Here is a 15,042-nt window from a genome sequence, read left to right as displayed (position 1 = left end):
CCTAAATGCTGCCGGCACCGTCCAGGAGTTCCTGTGTTGTAGGTGGTGCCAGTATTGACTAAACGTCAGTTCAGGATTCTCAGCCTGTTTTGGGGGCCAAAAGAAAGCAGCTAAATCATCTGGGCTGCTTCTCAGCTGTTCAGTGACTGCTGGTCTTTTCTCTCTAGTCTAGCTGTAAACTTCCAAAGGAAAGGTTTCGATCTTGTTCTCCATTGTTAACTTGGAAGCACTGTTCAGGAGGAATTTTACCCATTAGTAAGCTTTGCCTGATATTTGGCTTTAGTTTATTTTTAATTACTTTTGCTGTTGTATAACAAAGTCTGGGCATCCACCTATGTCTTTAAAAAGATGTGATGTTAGGAAAAGAGAAAATAAATGTTGTTGTTGTTATAGCGGAGGGTGCTTTTTTAGAAACACCTTTTGGATGACGAGCAGCAGATAACCTGTGTATAGCACTCGGTCTAAGAGCAGGAGAAGAGGAACTACCCCAAGGCCAAGTAATGGGTGCAAATCCTTTTGGAGGGGGAAGGCCACATAAAACTCTGACATCCATGCAGAGCAGAAGGGACTCTGGCATCTCGTACAGACTTGACAAACTATGAAGTGAGCCGGAGGGAATGCTCAGCAAATGAATTTGGGGGTGCCTTTGAGATTCTACTAATGATTTGTTCTTTACATACCACCTTCAAAGCACCCCACTACTGTAGCCATGCCTAGATGCTTCTGTGACTTAAGCAGAGCTGCAGTCGAAGCATGTCAGGGGTGCTGTGCTTCTGGAGCAAGGTAAGAATTATTTTGTAGTAACCTGGGAGGACGCCGTCACGGAGGATGCTTTTACAAAGACCACGTGAAAGAAGCAGAGAATAAGCAAAAGCCAGCTGCACAGGCTGTGCTTAATGATGCAACTGACACTGCAAGTACCTCTTTTCTGTGCTCCTGTAACCACATCTGTTCCATCCTTCCGCAGCACAGTCAGCATCTGGAACCTGTCCTCAAAAGCAAAGATACTCCCTCAAACTTGTGAGTTTTGATCTGTTTGGGTAAGGAATAGTGCATAGTGTACTGTGTCCAGGGCCCGACCCATTTGGCCTGTATGGCTAAGAGTGTCTGAGGAAGTCAGAGACAGGGGTCACAGAGGCCCCTTCTAGCTTAGGAGATGGATATAACTTCCTGAGAGTGTCATGCTTGGATTTCAGTAGAAGTTGGCTCTTCCGCTACAGGTGTGAAGAAAACAGGTATAAGGATTAAAAAAAGGAAAAGCCTTCATCCCCAAAGGTTGCCTCTTTGATCCACCGAGCTCCGTAATCTCCAAAACTGAATTTGGTGGTGTAAGGTGGAGATCGTGATTCATTAACGTCAGACCTGCTTTTTTCCTGTATGGCAAGTGTGCGCGTACCCTGCTGAAGTCTGGGGAAACTGGAGAGGTTAGAATTTGGTGGCTGTGCTGAAGTAGTGTGATGAACCAGCACGGAGAGACTCTGTAAGGCCAGAGCACATCTTTAAATCAAACAGTAATTATAGTTGGAGTCCCGAGCCAGCTTTCTAGGCACTTGCCAATAACTTGGGTTCTCCAGAAACATGCTATTTCCAGTAATAGATGCTCTGCAATGGAAATTCAGTTGATTGATTTTCAGTAACTCACAAACCAGAGCGGAAAGGCTGTTTTCTTGTCTGCTGTGGCTCTTGGGGGTTGCTTGTCTGTGGGGAGACCGGTGCCGACTAATGGCCCTGTGGGGGACCTGGTGGTGCCCACTCTTGAAAAGTCCCTCTCCCTTTTGAGCCGTTTAAGAGGATGGAGAAAGAATACAGCGTTAATGAGAAAAGACAGCTAAGTGCCACAAAACTAGAACCCGTAGGTGGGAAACTAATCGCTTCTGTACGCAACACGCCCAGCTCTCTGTTTTGCACCTTTGGCATCTTTTGGCGTTCTGCTCGGTAGTCCGATGGCCCAGCCCTTGTGGTTGCAGAGGACTGTCGAGTATGATACGGCACAGGAGAGCATTTTGGCTCCTGGGTTTGATGGCTCAGATTGGCTCACCAGGCAAGGTGCAGAATAAAATATCCTCTGGAACATGGTCGTTTGTGTTGTCTGGAGCCTGCTGATTCTCCAGCTGCCTTGGCCAATTGTGGGTAGGGCCTTTGGAATCAAACCAGCCAGAATATAAAACTGCTGCCTCCTCCCATGCGTGATAGCATCTGTCCTAAGTTAGCTTGCAGTAGGCTAAATGTATATATATACACATGTGTGCATAGGCAAACACATACATATTGACTGTAAACTATATGCATTTCAGGTCACTCAATAACAGTGGTAGTAGAAGGGCAGTAATGCTTGCTGATTGTAAGATGTCAGCACAGTACCCAGAGCCTTGAATGTCACAAACACAGACCTTCTGTCTTGTCTCGCTTTCTGACAGCTAGAATAAAATGTTACAGTTCTTTGTTGGGACTTGCCTGTTCGCAGAAATAACCTCATCTGTGTTGTGGATAAGGTCACCTCTGGCTCCTTTTAAAATAATAGCTTTGGGACTAGAGCTCGCTCTAGGTTGCCAGATGGTCTGCATCGTCTAGATGCTTTTAACCCACAGGCAGTTCTAAGTGGTAGCGCTTGAAATGTCCAACGTGAGACAGCCACTCCCTTGTTCTGTGCTGATGCTCAGAGTTTATGTGGTTCTTAGGCACAGCATTAGTGAACCAAAAGACCTGAGCTCTGTTCTCAGCTCTGTTGCTGATATTTTATTTTTGGGTGGGGGGGTTGTTGCTTTCTTTAAAATGAGTAGTGAAGGTCTTGTAGCAGTCTTGCCCAAGTTTCCCTTTGTAGCAGGGTGTGTGTGGCTGAAGTAATGCTCCTCCTTCCTTTTCCCTTCAGGATGTGAAAGATGGCAAGATCTACAATGAACAGAACTTCTTCCAGCGAGCTGCGAAGGCGGGCACAGGTTGGTGCTTCTTGGAAGGGCAAGGACTAGGCTGCTTGTTAGGAAAACTGGCATCCCTCTCTCATCAGTTACGCGAGTCTCTCGGAAGGCCAGGCTAGAACAGACTAATTCACTGCTTGGTTGGTGCCAGAGTGCTGAGAAGTTTGGCCAAGAGCCTGCTCTCCCAGGCGCCTCTGTGTACCTTTAGGACGCTGCAGTATTGGCATTTCGAAGCTTTCTTGCTCTTCCCATGCTTTGTCTTGACCTCACTGGTGGCTGTTCAGCCCTGCAGCCTGACCTGCCTTGGCTCCCTCTCCTGTGCCCCTTCCACGGGTGTCTCCGTCAGCTGCTGTCTGGTATTTACGCCATTGACCCAGAAGCCTGAGCAAGAGCAAAGCTGACCAGAAAACGTGGGCAGGTGTTTGAGGAGGGGTGATGGAGGAATTCATGTCAAACTTGCACTTCTGGGAGGACTGTAAAAATCTGCTGCTCCATCCCTCTCTCTCTCTGCCCCCTTCTTCTTTTACCTAGCCCTATAGCAGTCACATGCCTTAGCCTGCTCTGGTATTTCCAGCATCCTTTGTCTTGTTCTTGCTCTGCAGTGCTATGTGCATTGACATGCCAATACCCCAGCACATCAGGCTGGTATTTCTGGGACAGAATCGGTATGAGAGAGGCTTCCTGCTGTGAGCTGCCCAGGGCAGAGCAGGCCTTCGGAGAAAGGGCATCCCTGACTGAGCTCCTTCGTTCTGGAGCTCCTTATCAGCGTCTGCCACACTGTCCTCTTCTCTCCCCTTCTAGTGGAGAAGTGGAAGAAGTGGCACTCTGTGCCGTTGCTGGGAATCCCCAATTGTGTTGGCTTTGGACTGCATGCAGATAGCTACAGGTGAGGTGACTCAGCGAAGGGCGCAGCTGATCTCTTTTGTTCACAACTGCCATCTTCTTGGGCTTTCCCTCTTCTCTCCTTGCTGTCTGCTATTCCTTTTCTCGTCCCCTGGGCTCCTAACCTCACGCGCTGCTCCTATCTCATTTAGTAACAAATGGTTTGCCTCTCATTATCCTGTTTCCTTCAGTCCTTGCATTGCTGGTGAAGTCATTGCTTTTGCCGCTTCTGCCCCTCAGGCCAGGGGACGCCTTATTCCTGCCTTTTAAGCTTAACACAAAGGGGAGACTCAGGCTGTGTATCTGCAACACATGATCAGCATGGCTCTCCTTTTCAAGTTTTCTGTTATCAAAAGTTGAGGAAATGTTTGCCCAGGTCAACTTGGAGTTGAAGGGGGGTCTAATCCAGGTGGATCGCTTGACAAGCGTCTGTTGCAGGGTTTCCAAATCAGGTAGGTACTGCTGTGTACTAAATCCTTGTCTCTTGTAGGTTTTTGGTGTTCTCTGACTTAGGGCGAACTCTTCAGTCCGTCCTGAATGATAGCTTACACCTGCTGAGGGAGAAGGCAGCTTTTCAGATTGTAGTCCGGCTGGTATGTAGAGAACCAATACTTTCTAAGAGACTTTTTCAGAAAAGACCTATAACTTTCTTCTGGATCTTTCAGAGGTGTTTTAAAGCTGATCTGGGGGTTGGCTGGGGACTCTGAGTAGCATCTCTTGAGCCTGTTCTAAACTTGAGTAGCATCTTTTGAGCAATATGTCACCTCAAAGGAATTTGGGGTAAGGAGAATGAGAGAAACCTGACACTTGAAAATTCGAGGCTGTGAGACATGGTGCTTTTTGTGCTCCTCCACACAGCTGCGGGGAGCTGGGGAGGGTCCAGCTTGGTGATAGCCAGGGTGCTGAAGGAGTCTGCGTGGTTCTGATATGCTCGCTTCTTCTGTTTACTCCTAGCTAGACTGCCTGGAGTACATTCATGAAAACGAGTATGTGCATGGGGACATCACGGCTGAGAATATCTATTTGAACCCAGCAGACCTCACGCAGGTAGGGAGCGGGAGCAGTGCTGCGAGGAAATGGCAGTGAAGGTGGGCTTGTGAAATGGGGTAGAGCCACACCCAGGTTCCTGCTGCTGGGCAGGGGAGCGGCGCGGTCTGTGCAGTGCTCAAGCAGGTGCTGTGGTGCAGGATTGCAGGCTACGCTGTAAGCAGAATTCACACCCCGCACACACTCAGATGTGTACTTCTGATGTCTTCTAGGTGACCCTAGCAGGCTATTCCTTTGCGTTCCGTTACTGCCCAGGAGGGAAGCACGTGGCTCAGCGCGAAGGCAGCAGGACCCCTCATGAAGGCACAATAGAGTTTATCAGTCTGGACAGTCACAAGGGAGCAGGTGAGTCTCTGTTTCTGACACAAGCCAGCAAAGCTCAGCTAGAGCTGTTACTGTGGCAGTGCGCTCTGGAGCTAGGGCTCCCTGCTGGCATTTCTGTTAGGGCTGCTTTCCAGGCATTCACATGCATCTGGAACCAAGTTCCTGTTCGGGCTGTTTACTCTTGCCTCTCTCTGGGCTGCTGTGTTGGGACTTGCCAGGTCACTGAGCGACTGCAGCAAGAGGTGCAGGGATGTTCCTGCGCCATCTGGAGCCTTGGCTACTGCAGGCGTGCGAGGAATAGAAAACAGGGCCGCTTCGCGCTGGCTTAGCAGGGATCCGTTTCAAGCCAGACTGGATCCCTGCCCAAAACAGATTTGCAGCAGGCTCTGCTCTGACCTTGCAGCAATGAGAGCTGGGAAGGCATTTAAATTAGCCAGTTCCTCTCCTGGTTGGGATGTCACTGTTCTCTCCCAGTGTTCGGACTGGACAAATCTTCCTCCAGAGGCTGGGAGGTGATTCCTCAACTGTGTGAGTTAGTAGGCTCCCAGAGGTATTGATATCCTAGAGCACGTCTTAATGAAGCTCTTGCATTTCTTTACTTCTGCCCTTTAGGCTTTTGCCCCTTCATGAGGCTGCCTGTTTTACAGAAGGGGCACCTCAGACAGAGACTTCCAAGGTTGTGCAATGAGTGCTGGAGTCCTTACTTGCCTTTGGAGGAGAGGTGCTAGCTTGGGCCTCTTCTGAGGTGGCTCCCAAACTCTTGGTTTTTTCACACGTGAATATCTCTTCCTTCCAATCAGGACCATCTCGCCGGAGTGACTTGCAATCTCTGGGCTACTGTCTTCTGAAATGGCTCTGTGGCTTCTTGCCCTGGTCTGATGAACTGGACAAAGTAGAAACTGTGGTGGAAAAGAAGGAAAAGTAGGAGAAATCATCTACTCTTTTGGGAAATGCTGAGCGGAAAACAGTGAGGGAGGTTTTGTGACTGAAGAGAAATCACTCGGCCATAGTACACTATTGGGATGTGGGTAAATTCCCCTGTAAAGGCTGAGCCTGGCCAAAGGGTGTTTGATGAACCCTGATTTCTGCTCCATTCAGAACGTGGCCATCTGAATTCAGCTTTTTTTTTTTTTTTTTTTGCCCCTATTGCCAAAGATGGGCTGTTCAGGTGCCTGCTCCATTGCTTCTCATCTGACAGCACTCTGCACTGATTATTCCAGGTACAAAGGGGATGTGATATGCCTTCTCCGGCTGTGCTTCAGGCAGAGATCCATTCCAGGTATGGGCTTGCTCTCTGTGACAGTGGGACTTGGGGAAGGAGGATTGACTGTACCTGAAGCTAGAACCTCTGTGCTGGGGTGCTAGTCCAGGATGGCTTCCACTGGCGACGGTGACCAAGCATTGCATGGACTGGCAGACAGGCTCCTCCTGTGAACAAATTCCTTGTTTTCTTTACCCATTTTCTGTATTCATGAGCCTTGCTAAAGAGGCAAGTGTTCTGGTGGCTTTAAAAATGCAACATTTGAGGCTAGAGGTCATTTCCCCATCCTGTCTTTGAGCTTCACGTTAGTCTTTGGTTTTGTTTTCTGCTCTCTGCGGCTGGCGGGTGAGCTATCTACAGGGAGAGCAGTCTGAGGCAGCCATTTGGCAGCTTTGTAAGGACAACTGGTGTTGCTGTGCTGCTCCATGCAGTGATGTTCCTTGCTTTGCAGATGCCCTGCAGAGCTACCTGCAGCAAGTAATGGCACTAGAGTATGAGGAGAAGCCTGACTATGAGGCCCTGCGGCAGCTCTTCAAGAAGCCACTGGAAAACGTGAAAGCTTCCGCGTATGACTCTGTGGATATCAAAATGGTGCCCTAAGTAAGTGCCAGCAGTTTCGGCTGCAGCAGCACAAAGTCCCCCTGTACTGCTGGGAGCACAGGAGCAGCACAGTGCTGCTGACCCGCTCGTGGGGTGCAGCAGGCGGCAGTCGGGAGGTGAGGGCAGAGCAGGGTGGTCTGTGAAATCTCTCCCGGTGAAACCTAGAGGCTCCTCCTGACAGGTGGAGGGAGCACTGGCCCTTCAGCATTCCCTATTAAGAGATCAGTCCAGTGCTACGCAAAGCCAGGCTTAGCCTGTGTTACAGCATATGTTTCCTCAATTTTTTTTCTGGAAATACTTGTCCTTGGAGGAATACAACAAGGGTTAATAAAGCAAAGGCTGAACGGTCTGCAGGGGTGTGGAGGAGCTAACAAAATGCAGACTGATGCAATCTGGCCCTTTTTTCATTTTTGTTAGAACTGAGGCTCTGGGCTGTATCTCCTGCTTTTCCTTTTCAGGAAGTAGATTGTAGTTCTGGTTCTGTTGCCTTGGGCAGTATGTGGTGGCTCCCTAGGCCCAGGCGCTCTGTTTTATCCATGAGGCACCTCCAAGATTGAGGCTTGATAGAGACGGACCTGGATTTAGTCCAGGGCTGCATCAGCCAAGGCCACAGGATTAAGCAGCAAGCCCCAGGAAGATGGAGCTTGCTCCTCGTCACCTAATTTACTCTTCCTGGGAAGGAACTGAACTGATTAATGTTCCTACTTTGTGCCTTCTTTCAGATTGAGAAAACTTGCACAGGAAAAGAGTTCAAAGCTTTCTGCAGTGCGTGGCCTTTCCCACAGATATTTAACTTTTACCTACCTGTTGTAGAACTGAGAGGTTTTTATAAGTGTTTTCTTCCAATTTTAATATGACCTAATGCTTGAGCCACTGCTGTAACAAGTTAACGTGAAGACACTCCTGCATGGCAAGTCCTTGTAAGCAGTAGCTGGAGAACAGCAGTGTAGCCCCTGGGAGAAGGGTGAAGCCTGGCACAGAAAAACTAAATCAGGGATATATTTTTTTTTAACTACAGTAGCAGTACATAGTTTTGTAATAAACTTTGTGGACAAGCACCCAAGGCTGCTGTTGGTTATTTGCCATGTTCGAGGCCTTTCTGTAGCTGCTGTAGAGTTGTGACAGTGGGTTGAGCCCCATTTGTTGTGCAGGGTGTTCTCCCAGCTGCTCATGTTAATGAAAATAGCCTACAGGCAGGCCCGTCTGCAACTCAACTTAATCATAATCCCCAAACATCCCATCAGTTCTCCAAGCCCCAGGTCAGGGGGATACCAGTCATTGAAGTAAGACAGGGAGCCATTTATATTAAAAAAAGTTTTATAAAAAAGTCATTACACTCTGTGTGTGTGTGTGTGTATCTGAACTGTTGCCATCTGCCACAGTAACTTTTAAACAAAGGAGGAGTCATGGAGTCTAGTTCCAGTGTTAAATTCAGTGACATCTCCTGGAAGTCTTGTACCTTGGTATTTCAATGCTCGCTACCTGTTTGTAGAGAGAAGGCTGTTTTCCTAACATTCACAAGCTGAAGGAGCTGTAACCCAGGCTTGCTAGGCTGAGGTCAGTGTAGGTGGTTTCTCCAAATTGTTACCGAAGCAGCATGGATTTAATTTTTGATAAGAAAAGTAGCAAGGCTTAAATTGGAGCTTTCAGTACAACAAACTGTCTGCCCTTACTACATTGCTGCCTGGTTCTAGTGTTCAAGTGATTTGTGCTTTACTTGAGGACACAGTAACAGAAATAGCAAGGAAGACTGTGCGAGACAGGAAATGCAATTGAGCCACTGGCTGGAGGTGGCAGTTCAACCACACTGTTCCAGCAGAGACTAACAGTTCACAGAGATCCCATTACTGTAGCACGGGGCAGTGAAGCTTTAAGGCACAGAAGGAGGATTTTTCAGGCGAAGAAAACACAGCAACTAGAGCCTGAGGCAAATGGGGTTTAAAACCATCTGAGAGGTAGGTAAAAAAGAAGCTCAGACTTGCAGTGAGCCTTCATTTACCTCTTGATTATATCCATAAAAACCTTGTATCAGTGCAGCAAATGGTATATACATAGAAGAGGGAAGCACCAGCTGAGCGAGACAGTACCTGGCCAGAAGGAAAAGGCAGCACATCCTCAAAAAGGCCTTTCAAGTGGAAGAATTCAAGCATAGTGTTACATCCAGTAACTTGAGAACCCAAAGTCAATTCCTTTCTTTTATAGCGCCAGGCCTCACAGCAAAGCAAGGGACATGACAAGTTCTTTTCTATCACCAAGGAGAAACTGGTGAGGTGTGACAAAAATGAACTATAAGAAGTTTCGTATGTGGAAAAGAATCTTAATTTGCAGAGGACTGGAAAATAGGGAATATTTTTAAAGGCAGCTATCAAGGAAAGAAATGGCCCAGAAGTGAGCTACAGAATTACAAGACAGGCATAGGCAAAGTTGAGGGGAAGGGCTCTTTTTGGAGGTATTGACAATTATTCACTATCATCCCTGTATGACTACAACAGAAATACTGTTTCCAGGAACCCTAGAAAAGTAAAGAGCATGAAGAAATCAGAGGCTTAAGAAGCCCAAGTTCACCCTTTCTTCACTGTGTTCTGCCACATTCTTTCGCTTGACTTGCCTTCTGTCACACTTGCCATCGCTAGGCCTAGCACAGACTGACTGTAAACATGATTCCAGGTAATGAGGCAGGCGTGGCTCCTTGTTCAGGGCACTGCCAAGAGACAGTGCTGAGGTAGGTTTGAGAGGTACTCCAAGGCTGCCTTCTACAGAAGATGTAGGGCTGGCACTGTTGACGGAAGAGTAGCCTGAGCTCCCTTCCAGGTTAGGATTTCTTGGGGTGCGATATGCCGAAAGGCTGCGAGTGTCATCCAGCAGCTTGGCCTCCCTCAGTGGTGCCACGTGCCCAGCCCACTCTACAGCTAGGTTGTCTTCATCACTGGAGTCCTGACAGCAGTGCTCCGCAGGATCCATGTAGACCACCGTCACATCCAAGATCCCACTGGGACCTGTCACTGTGGAATGATAAAGAGGTCAGTTTTGATTTGGGCAACACCAAGCAGGCGTTCAGCACAGAATCAAGCAGGGAAAAAAAACAAAACAAAAACACAACAAGCAAAAGCATAAACCTTATGTTTAAATGAACATGGAGGGGAGGGTAGAGCACTAAGTTCACCCTCATTTGCAACAGTAACTTCCCCGCCTCAGGCTGTTTGGATAGGTACTAAAAGCTGTTTAGAAAATGAACAGCCAGTCCTAGTGTCAGCAAAACAAACAGATAATGCAGTGTTTCTAACACAGTGGGCCATTCATCACATCTGGTCCACTATCAGTGGTATCTGAAAACAGTCTCGCTCTGAAACGCTAAGCAGCTGAAACCCTTCATCATGTTCTGAAGCAGTATAGAGAAAGAGAACGGATATATACCTCTAAAATAGTTTAACAATTATAACCACTGGGGAAAGGGGAGAGTTTTTCCAACTCGTCTTCAGCTGAAAGTTCAGGCTTCTGTTGCCTGAGAAACAGTTTTAAGCAAAGATGAAAAGACAGTTTTAATTCTCTCGTCTGCTTTTTTTAAGGAGAATAAACCCCTCACCATCTCCATCTCTCTCGCCTTCACTTTCCTGATCACCTTCATAACCAGAGCAGGAATCTAAACTCCAGTCTAGGAAGTTATCTAGAAGGCTTTCTTCCTGGGTGGATAGCTCTGCTGTGGGTGTAGTCACAAAGCTGCCTCTGTCGTCCTGAATGCTGTCTTCCCTCCTCCTGCAGCAAGAAAATCCAGAAGTCACATTAAAAGCCGAGTCTTCTTTTCCGGCTCTTTTAATAGGTATGTCAAGGTAGTTACAGAAAAAATTGATCATATTTAAGAATGAAAACTCAGGATACCAGGGAGGAGGAAAAGCTCCTGCTAATCTTCAGAGACATTTAGAATCATAGAATAGTTTGGGTTGGAAGGGACCTCTAAAGGTCATCTAGTCCAACCCCCCTGCTGTGGGCAGGGAGATTTACAGTGATAAGTTATACTGGCCTTTTAGTTCTCTTTCCAGAGGGAGAGCTAAGGAAAGTCTGAATTTCCACCATGTTTGTGTGCAAGGGACTGGGCTTCGGGTCCTCCTGTTTCACACCCAACAATGAACAGAGCTGGCTGTAACTCATCATCTAAAAAAAAAAAATAAATAAAAAAGTCAGAGAGCCAGTAAGAGTTAGACCATGAGATTCCCAGAAGGAACAGATAGCCAGAAGGAGGCTATTTATCTTTATTTTCTAGGAGAAATCTACCCCAGTGAGTTCCTCCCACATGTACTCAAACAGAGCAGTTATAGTCCCCGCAGATCAAGTTTAAAACTACCACTTTATTTAGATAATCTGTCCTCCAAAAGTCTGAAGTTAGAACCCACTTCCCATTATTTGAAGCTTACTACATCCTGCCATATGGTAGCTTTGGTCTTGGTGTCAGACATCAGCAAATGAAGACAAAGAGCTAACCCACCGTTTCTTTGCCTATTTCTTCATAACGCTCATCTTCAAATCGTTGTTTCACTGCAGTTAAGGACACCTGCCTATAATCCTTTGGGACATCGTCATGGAAACTGGAAAGAAAGATTAAAGCCCCAATCTTAGAATGGATTATATGAAAACAATTTTAGCAAAACCTGCCAATTTAAATACCTTCCCTCTGTCCACCTCAGTTCTGTGCTAAAGAAGTTGGTGTTTCAGCAGAGCTGCTAAGCAGCTAGCCAGGACACTTGGTTTCTCAGCATACGAGCATCTAATTCCTTTTCTGTTCCTTGAAGCAAACAAGATATTTGCCTTGTACTCTTTAAAAAATGAGCTACTTTTGCTACTTGAACTCCTTCTGAAGCTCACCAATAAGCCAGTTGCAGTCTTCTGAAAATAGTGCTGTTTGGCAAGCTGAAACCTGTTAAACCTTGAGGAGCATCACATTTTCTGTAACCCAGGGCCACTACCAGTTGTGAGAAACAGAAGAGCTGTCCCTGAACTGGCCCTGAGGCTTTAGCGCCTTGTGGTGGGGGGAGCAAGGCAGTTTCCCAGAGCCACATCCTTCACTGGGAAGGGCTGACTCTATAGATGCAGCGTGTCTGCAAGAACTGGAATCCAAGTACTCATGTGCCCTCCCAGAAGAGTTCCAAAACTATTACCACTTTTGGTGGAGGCTCAGCACACAGGGCAACAGGTCTTCAAGAGAGAAACCGGTGCACTCAGAAAGCTGGCTGGTCCAGGGGTGTGCTGGAGAAGAAAGTACACATTACCATTTCATAAAGCTTCGTAGTTCTATAATCAGACAGATTTTTTTTTTTTACAGGATAAAGATCATGATCTCCACGAGCTTATGCCTGCAGACAGTTCGTTCAAGTCCACAGCTAGCTTCAAGGATAGGTTTATGTGCCAAACTGAAGTTATAGTTAAGTACAGGAATCTTCAGTCTCATTTAAACACGAAGCTTGCATAGTCTGATGCTAATACTCTTGTTCATCATAGCTATTAAGAGGTACAATAGACTGAACTCAGCTCTTCATTATGAAGTCTTATACCTGTCCCTCTCTTCCCCCCCAGGTGATTGGGACATCTTGCCTAAAGACAAAAGTAACACCAAAAAAAAAAGCTCCCTAAAAGGACAAGGCAGACTGACATACCCTGCCGCAGCTCCACTGAAGAGGCTGTTCTTACCTTGCCTGTGTAGTATCTTAGCCAGCAGCAGTGCTGCAGCAGCCAGCCGAGCTGGGGAATACACACAGAGGCTTGTGTTTAAGAGTGACAGTTCACAAATGAAGCTGTAAAGGTGAAGAGTTCTTCTCTCCAGTGAGACTACATTTGACAATACTTCCTTGTAGTCCACGATGGTAGGTATCTAGTGCATAAAGGAGAACAGAGGTCAGCAATACAAGACAAGCACCAAGTATTTAGAACAGTTGTTTCCAGGAGGTGCTGTTTTCTTTACATTAGGGGGTTTTTTTGTTTGTTTGTTTTAACTACTACACTGACATTGAAACATTCTCCAGTGAAAGAATAAATGGCCTCTTAAAACTTAAGTTTTAATCTCTACAGGAAGGCAGAGGGTTCTGTATCTGCATGCTCTCCACAGCTGATTGAGAACACTTGCATGAAACCCCAACATCTTAGATAAGAAGTGCTCATTACCATAGCCCGACTTCAGTAGCAGCCCAAGGGGTGAAATATTCCATCCACTTTCCAAACTCACCCTTATCTTTCCTTCTAGAGCAGAAATTATCTCGCCCATCATTCTGACCAAGTCTTCATATTTGTATGTGTTGTCTGTTAGCCACACAGCTTCCCGTATTGTCAAGATCTCTTTGCTGATGAAACTGCAATATTAAATATCATCAACAGTTAACCCCAGAAGAAGGGGAATTTCTGCACCTGTGCACTGCTGTTTTTGTGGCAGATAAACGCACCCAAGATGACCAAAGACTTAAACAACTTCATAAGGTACTTTCCCAGGTACAGACCAGGAAAGAAAGAACAGCAGCTCTTCATTTATTTCACCTTTAAGCTGGAACCACCTACTAGAACATTCCTATTTCCTCATTTATGAAACTTCTCCGAGGTTAAGATGCCAGATATTAAAGGAACTAACACAGAAGAATAATTTTCCACCACACCATGCTGTTCATCTGAGCGTAACAGTCTAAACTAGGTAACACCACTGCTGCAGTTGTTCCTTACAGGGTTACTCATGCTAATATGGCATGAAAGACTTCAGTTGCTGATGGAATGCATTTAGACCAATCCACCGCTGTGGAGTTTTTTCGTATTCAAAAACATGTCCAAGAAATAACATTGTGTGTCTCGTTTGCCAAGACTGTGAGTGTTTGTATGTGAACACAGTTCAAGCAGCAGTCAATGCAGAGGGAAGCCAAAGATTTTTTTTCTAGTATTATTATTAGCAAGGAGAAAAAAAGCTTGAGCCACAGAAATTAATTTGAATGATCACAATAACCACCTCTGTTCACCAGTCAGAACCCCTACCGTGTGCAAATGACCATGCAGGCTATTCCCAGAAGTTGTAGTCGAGCCCGAGGTACAGGTCTCAGCTTCAGATAACGATCCACACATCCCACTGTCATGTGAAGGCATAGGCTAGAAAAGTCTTTCATGGTAGCCACTTCTACCAGCCAATCAATCAGGATGTACCTGGACAAGAAAGGGACAATCTGCACAGTTAGAAGCCATCCAAACCTGTGCTGAACAACCTCCCCACACCTAGTTACCGAGTCCCTTCTCCACTCAAAAGTTCCAACCAAGAAATTCAACCAAAAGAATTTTCAGAATAATGACACGTTGCACTGAGATAAGGATTTGCAACCAGAGGTCTGTTATCCTCTGAAGGGTCAATGGTCGTCTTGTCTGTGAAATGGAATTAGAAGCTAACCTATAATTAATAGGCACTTGCACAAGGAAAGGGGTAGGCCATATCAGTTAGGAAGCTAAAGGCGACCTAAGATAACCAGAGAGTAACTATACCTCTGACAAGTCAAACACTGCCTCTAGTTCTTGAAGAGGTTGTTAGTCTTGACAGATGCAAGAACTTACAGTCCGGAGAAAACATCACTCCTCATTTCAGTTCTTCATCGGGGTTTAAAGTAAGGGCTCTAATACTTCCTCTTTGCAAAATATCACGTGTTTCTCTGATTGTACGTAATGCATCACAGAAGAGTAAAGCAAAAGACACCATCTTCCAACAGACCTCATTCTAGATTTGTTTAGGCATTGGTTTCTGCTGTGGGGCCTGACTCCCAGATACGAGTTTTTACCTCATTGTTTCATTCATTCCTTTCTGCACAGTGAAGATACTTTGCTTGCTGATAGGAAGGGAAGCTTGAAAGATTTGAGACACCGCTTCACTGGAAGATTTTGCTTCTAATCCTAGCTGGTTTCCATTCCCACAAGCTTTGGCTAAAGCTATCTGTAGTACAGAGAACACAAAAGAAAGTTTTTTGTTGTTGGATTTTTTTTTTTTACCAAAAGCAAACTAAATCAGCA

At 46.2% G+C, this 15,042-nt stretch overlaps 2 protein-coding genes across 2 annotated transcripts in view; one reads left to right on the top strand and one right to left on the bottom strand.

The window, feature by feature from the left end:
• The first annotated feature begins 753 nt into the window (after positions 1 to 753).
• Positions 754 to 12,791, top strand: VRK3 (vaccinia related kinase 3). The gene is made up of 11 exons (XM_009327255.1): positions 754 to 783; positions 943 to 1,020; positions 2,870 to 2,936; positions 3,717 to 3,801; positions 4,288 to 4,390; positions 4,752 to 4,844; positions 5,057 to 5,189; positions 5,969 to 6,089; positions 6,389 to 6,447; positions 6,881 to 7,029; positions 12,595 to 12,791. The coding sequence occupies exons 1-10, from the start codon at positions 754 to 756 to the stop codon at positions 7,027 to 7,029; spliced, it is 918 nt and encodes a 305-aa protein (XP_009325530.1). The 3' UTR covers positions 12,595 to 12,791.
• CCNF (cyclin F) overlaps positions 8,699 to 15,042 on the bottom strand; it is an 11,173-nt gene continuing 4,829 nt past the window's right edge. Inside the window, 9 exon segments of the mRNA XM_009327210.1 lie at positions 8,699 to 10,031; positions 10,613 to 10,782; positions 11,048 to 11,178; positions 11,510 to 11,609; positions 12,180 to 12,267; positions 12,709 to 12,889; positions 13,241 to 13,364; positions 14,029 to 14,193; positions 14,814 to 14,965. Of these exon segments, the coding sequence (XP_009325485.1) occupies positions 9,568 to 10,031; positions 10,613 to 10,782; positions 11,048 to 11,178; positions 11,510 to 11,609; positions 12,180 to 12,267; positions 12,709 to 12,889; positions 13,241 to 13,364; positions 14,029 to 14,193; positions 14,814 to 14,965 (1,575 nt within the window). The 3' untranslated portion in view covers positions 8,699 to 9,567.

The sequence above is a fragment of the Pygoscelis adeliae genome, unplaced genomic scaffold, assembly GCF_000699105.1.
Source record: "Pygoscelis adeliae isolate BGI_AS28 unplaced genomic scaffold, ASM69910v1 Scaffold461, whole genome shotgun sequence".
NCBI classification, from domain to species: domain Eukaryota; kingdom Metazoa; phylum Chordata; class Aves; order Sphenisciformes; family Spheniscidae; genus Pygoscelis; species Pygoscelis adeliae.
Note: the sequence above shows the minus strand (reverse complement) of the source record. Positions and strands in the feature narration are given on the sequence as shown.

What these genes read in the sequence shown, in the direction of transcription:
- VRK3 (XM_009327255.1), top strand. Translation starts at nt 754, where the DNA reads ATGTCAGGGGTGCTGTGCTTCTGGAGCAAG. An exon ending in AAAGATACTCCCTCAAACTT is followed by an intron (nt 1,021 to 2,869) that starts GTGAGTTTTGAT and finishes TTTTCCCTTCAG; the next exon opens with GATGTGAAAGATGGCAAGAT. An exon ending in CAGGCAGAGATCCATTCCAG is followed by an intron (nt 6,448 to 6,880) that starts GTATGGGCTTGC and finishes CTTGCTTTGCAG; the next exon opens with ATGCCCTGCAGAGCTACCTG.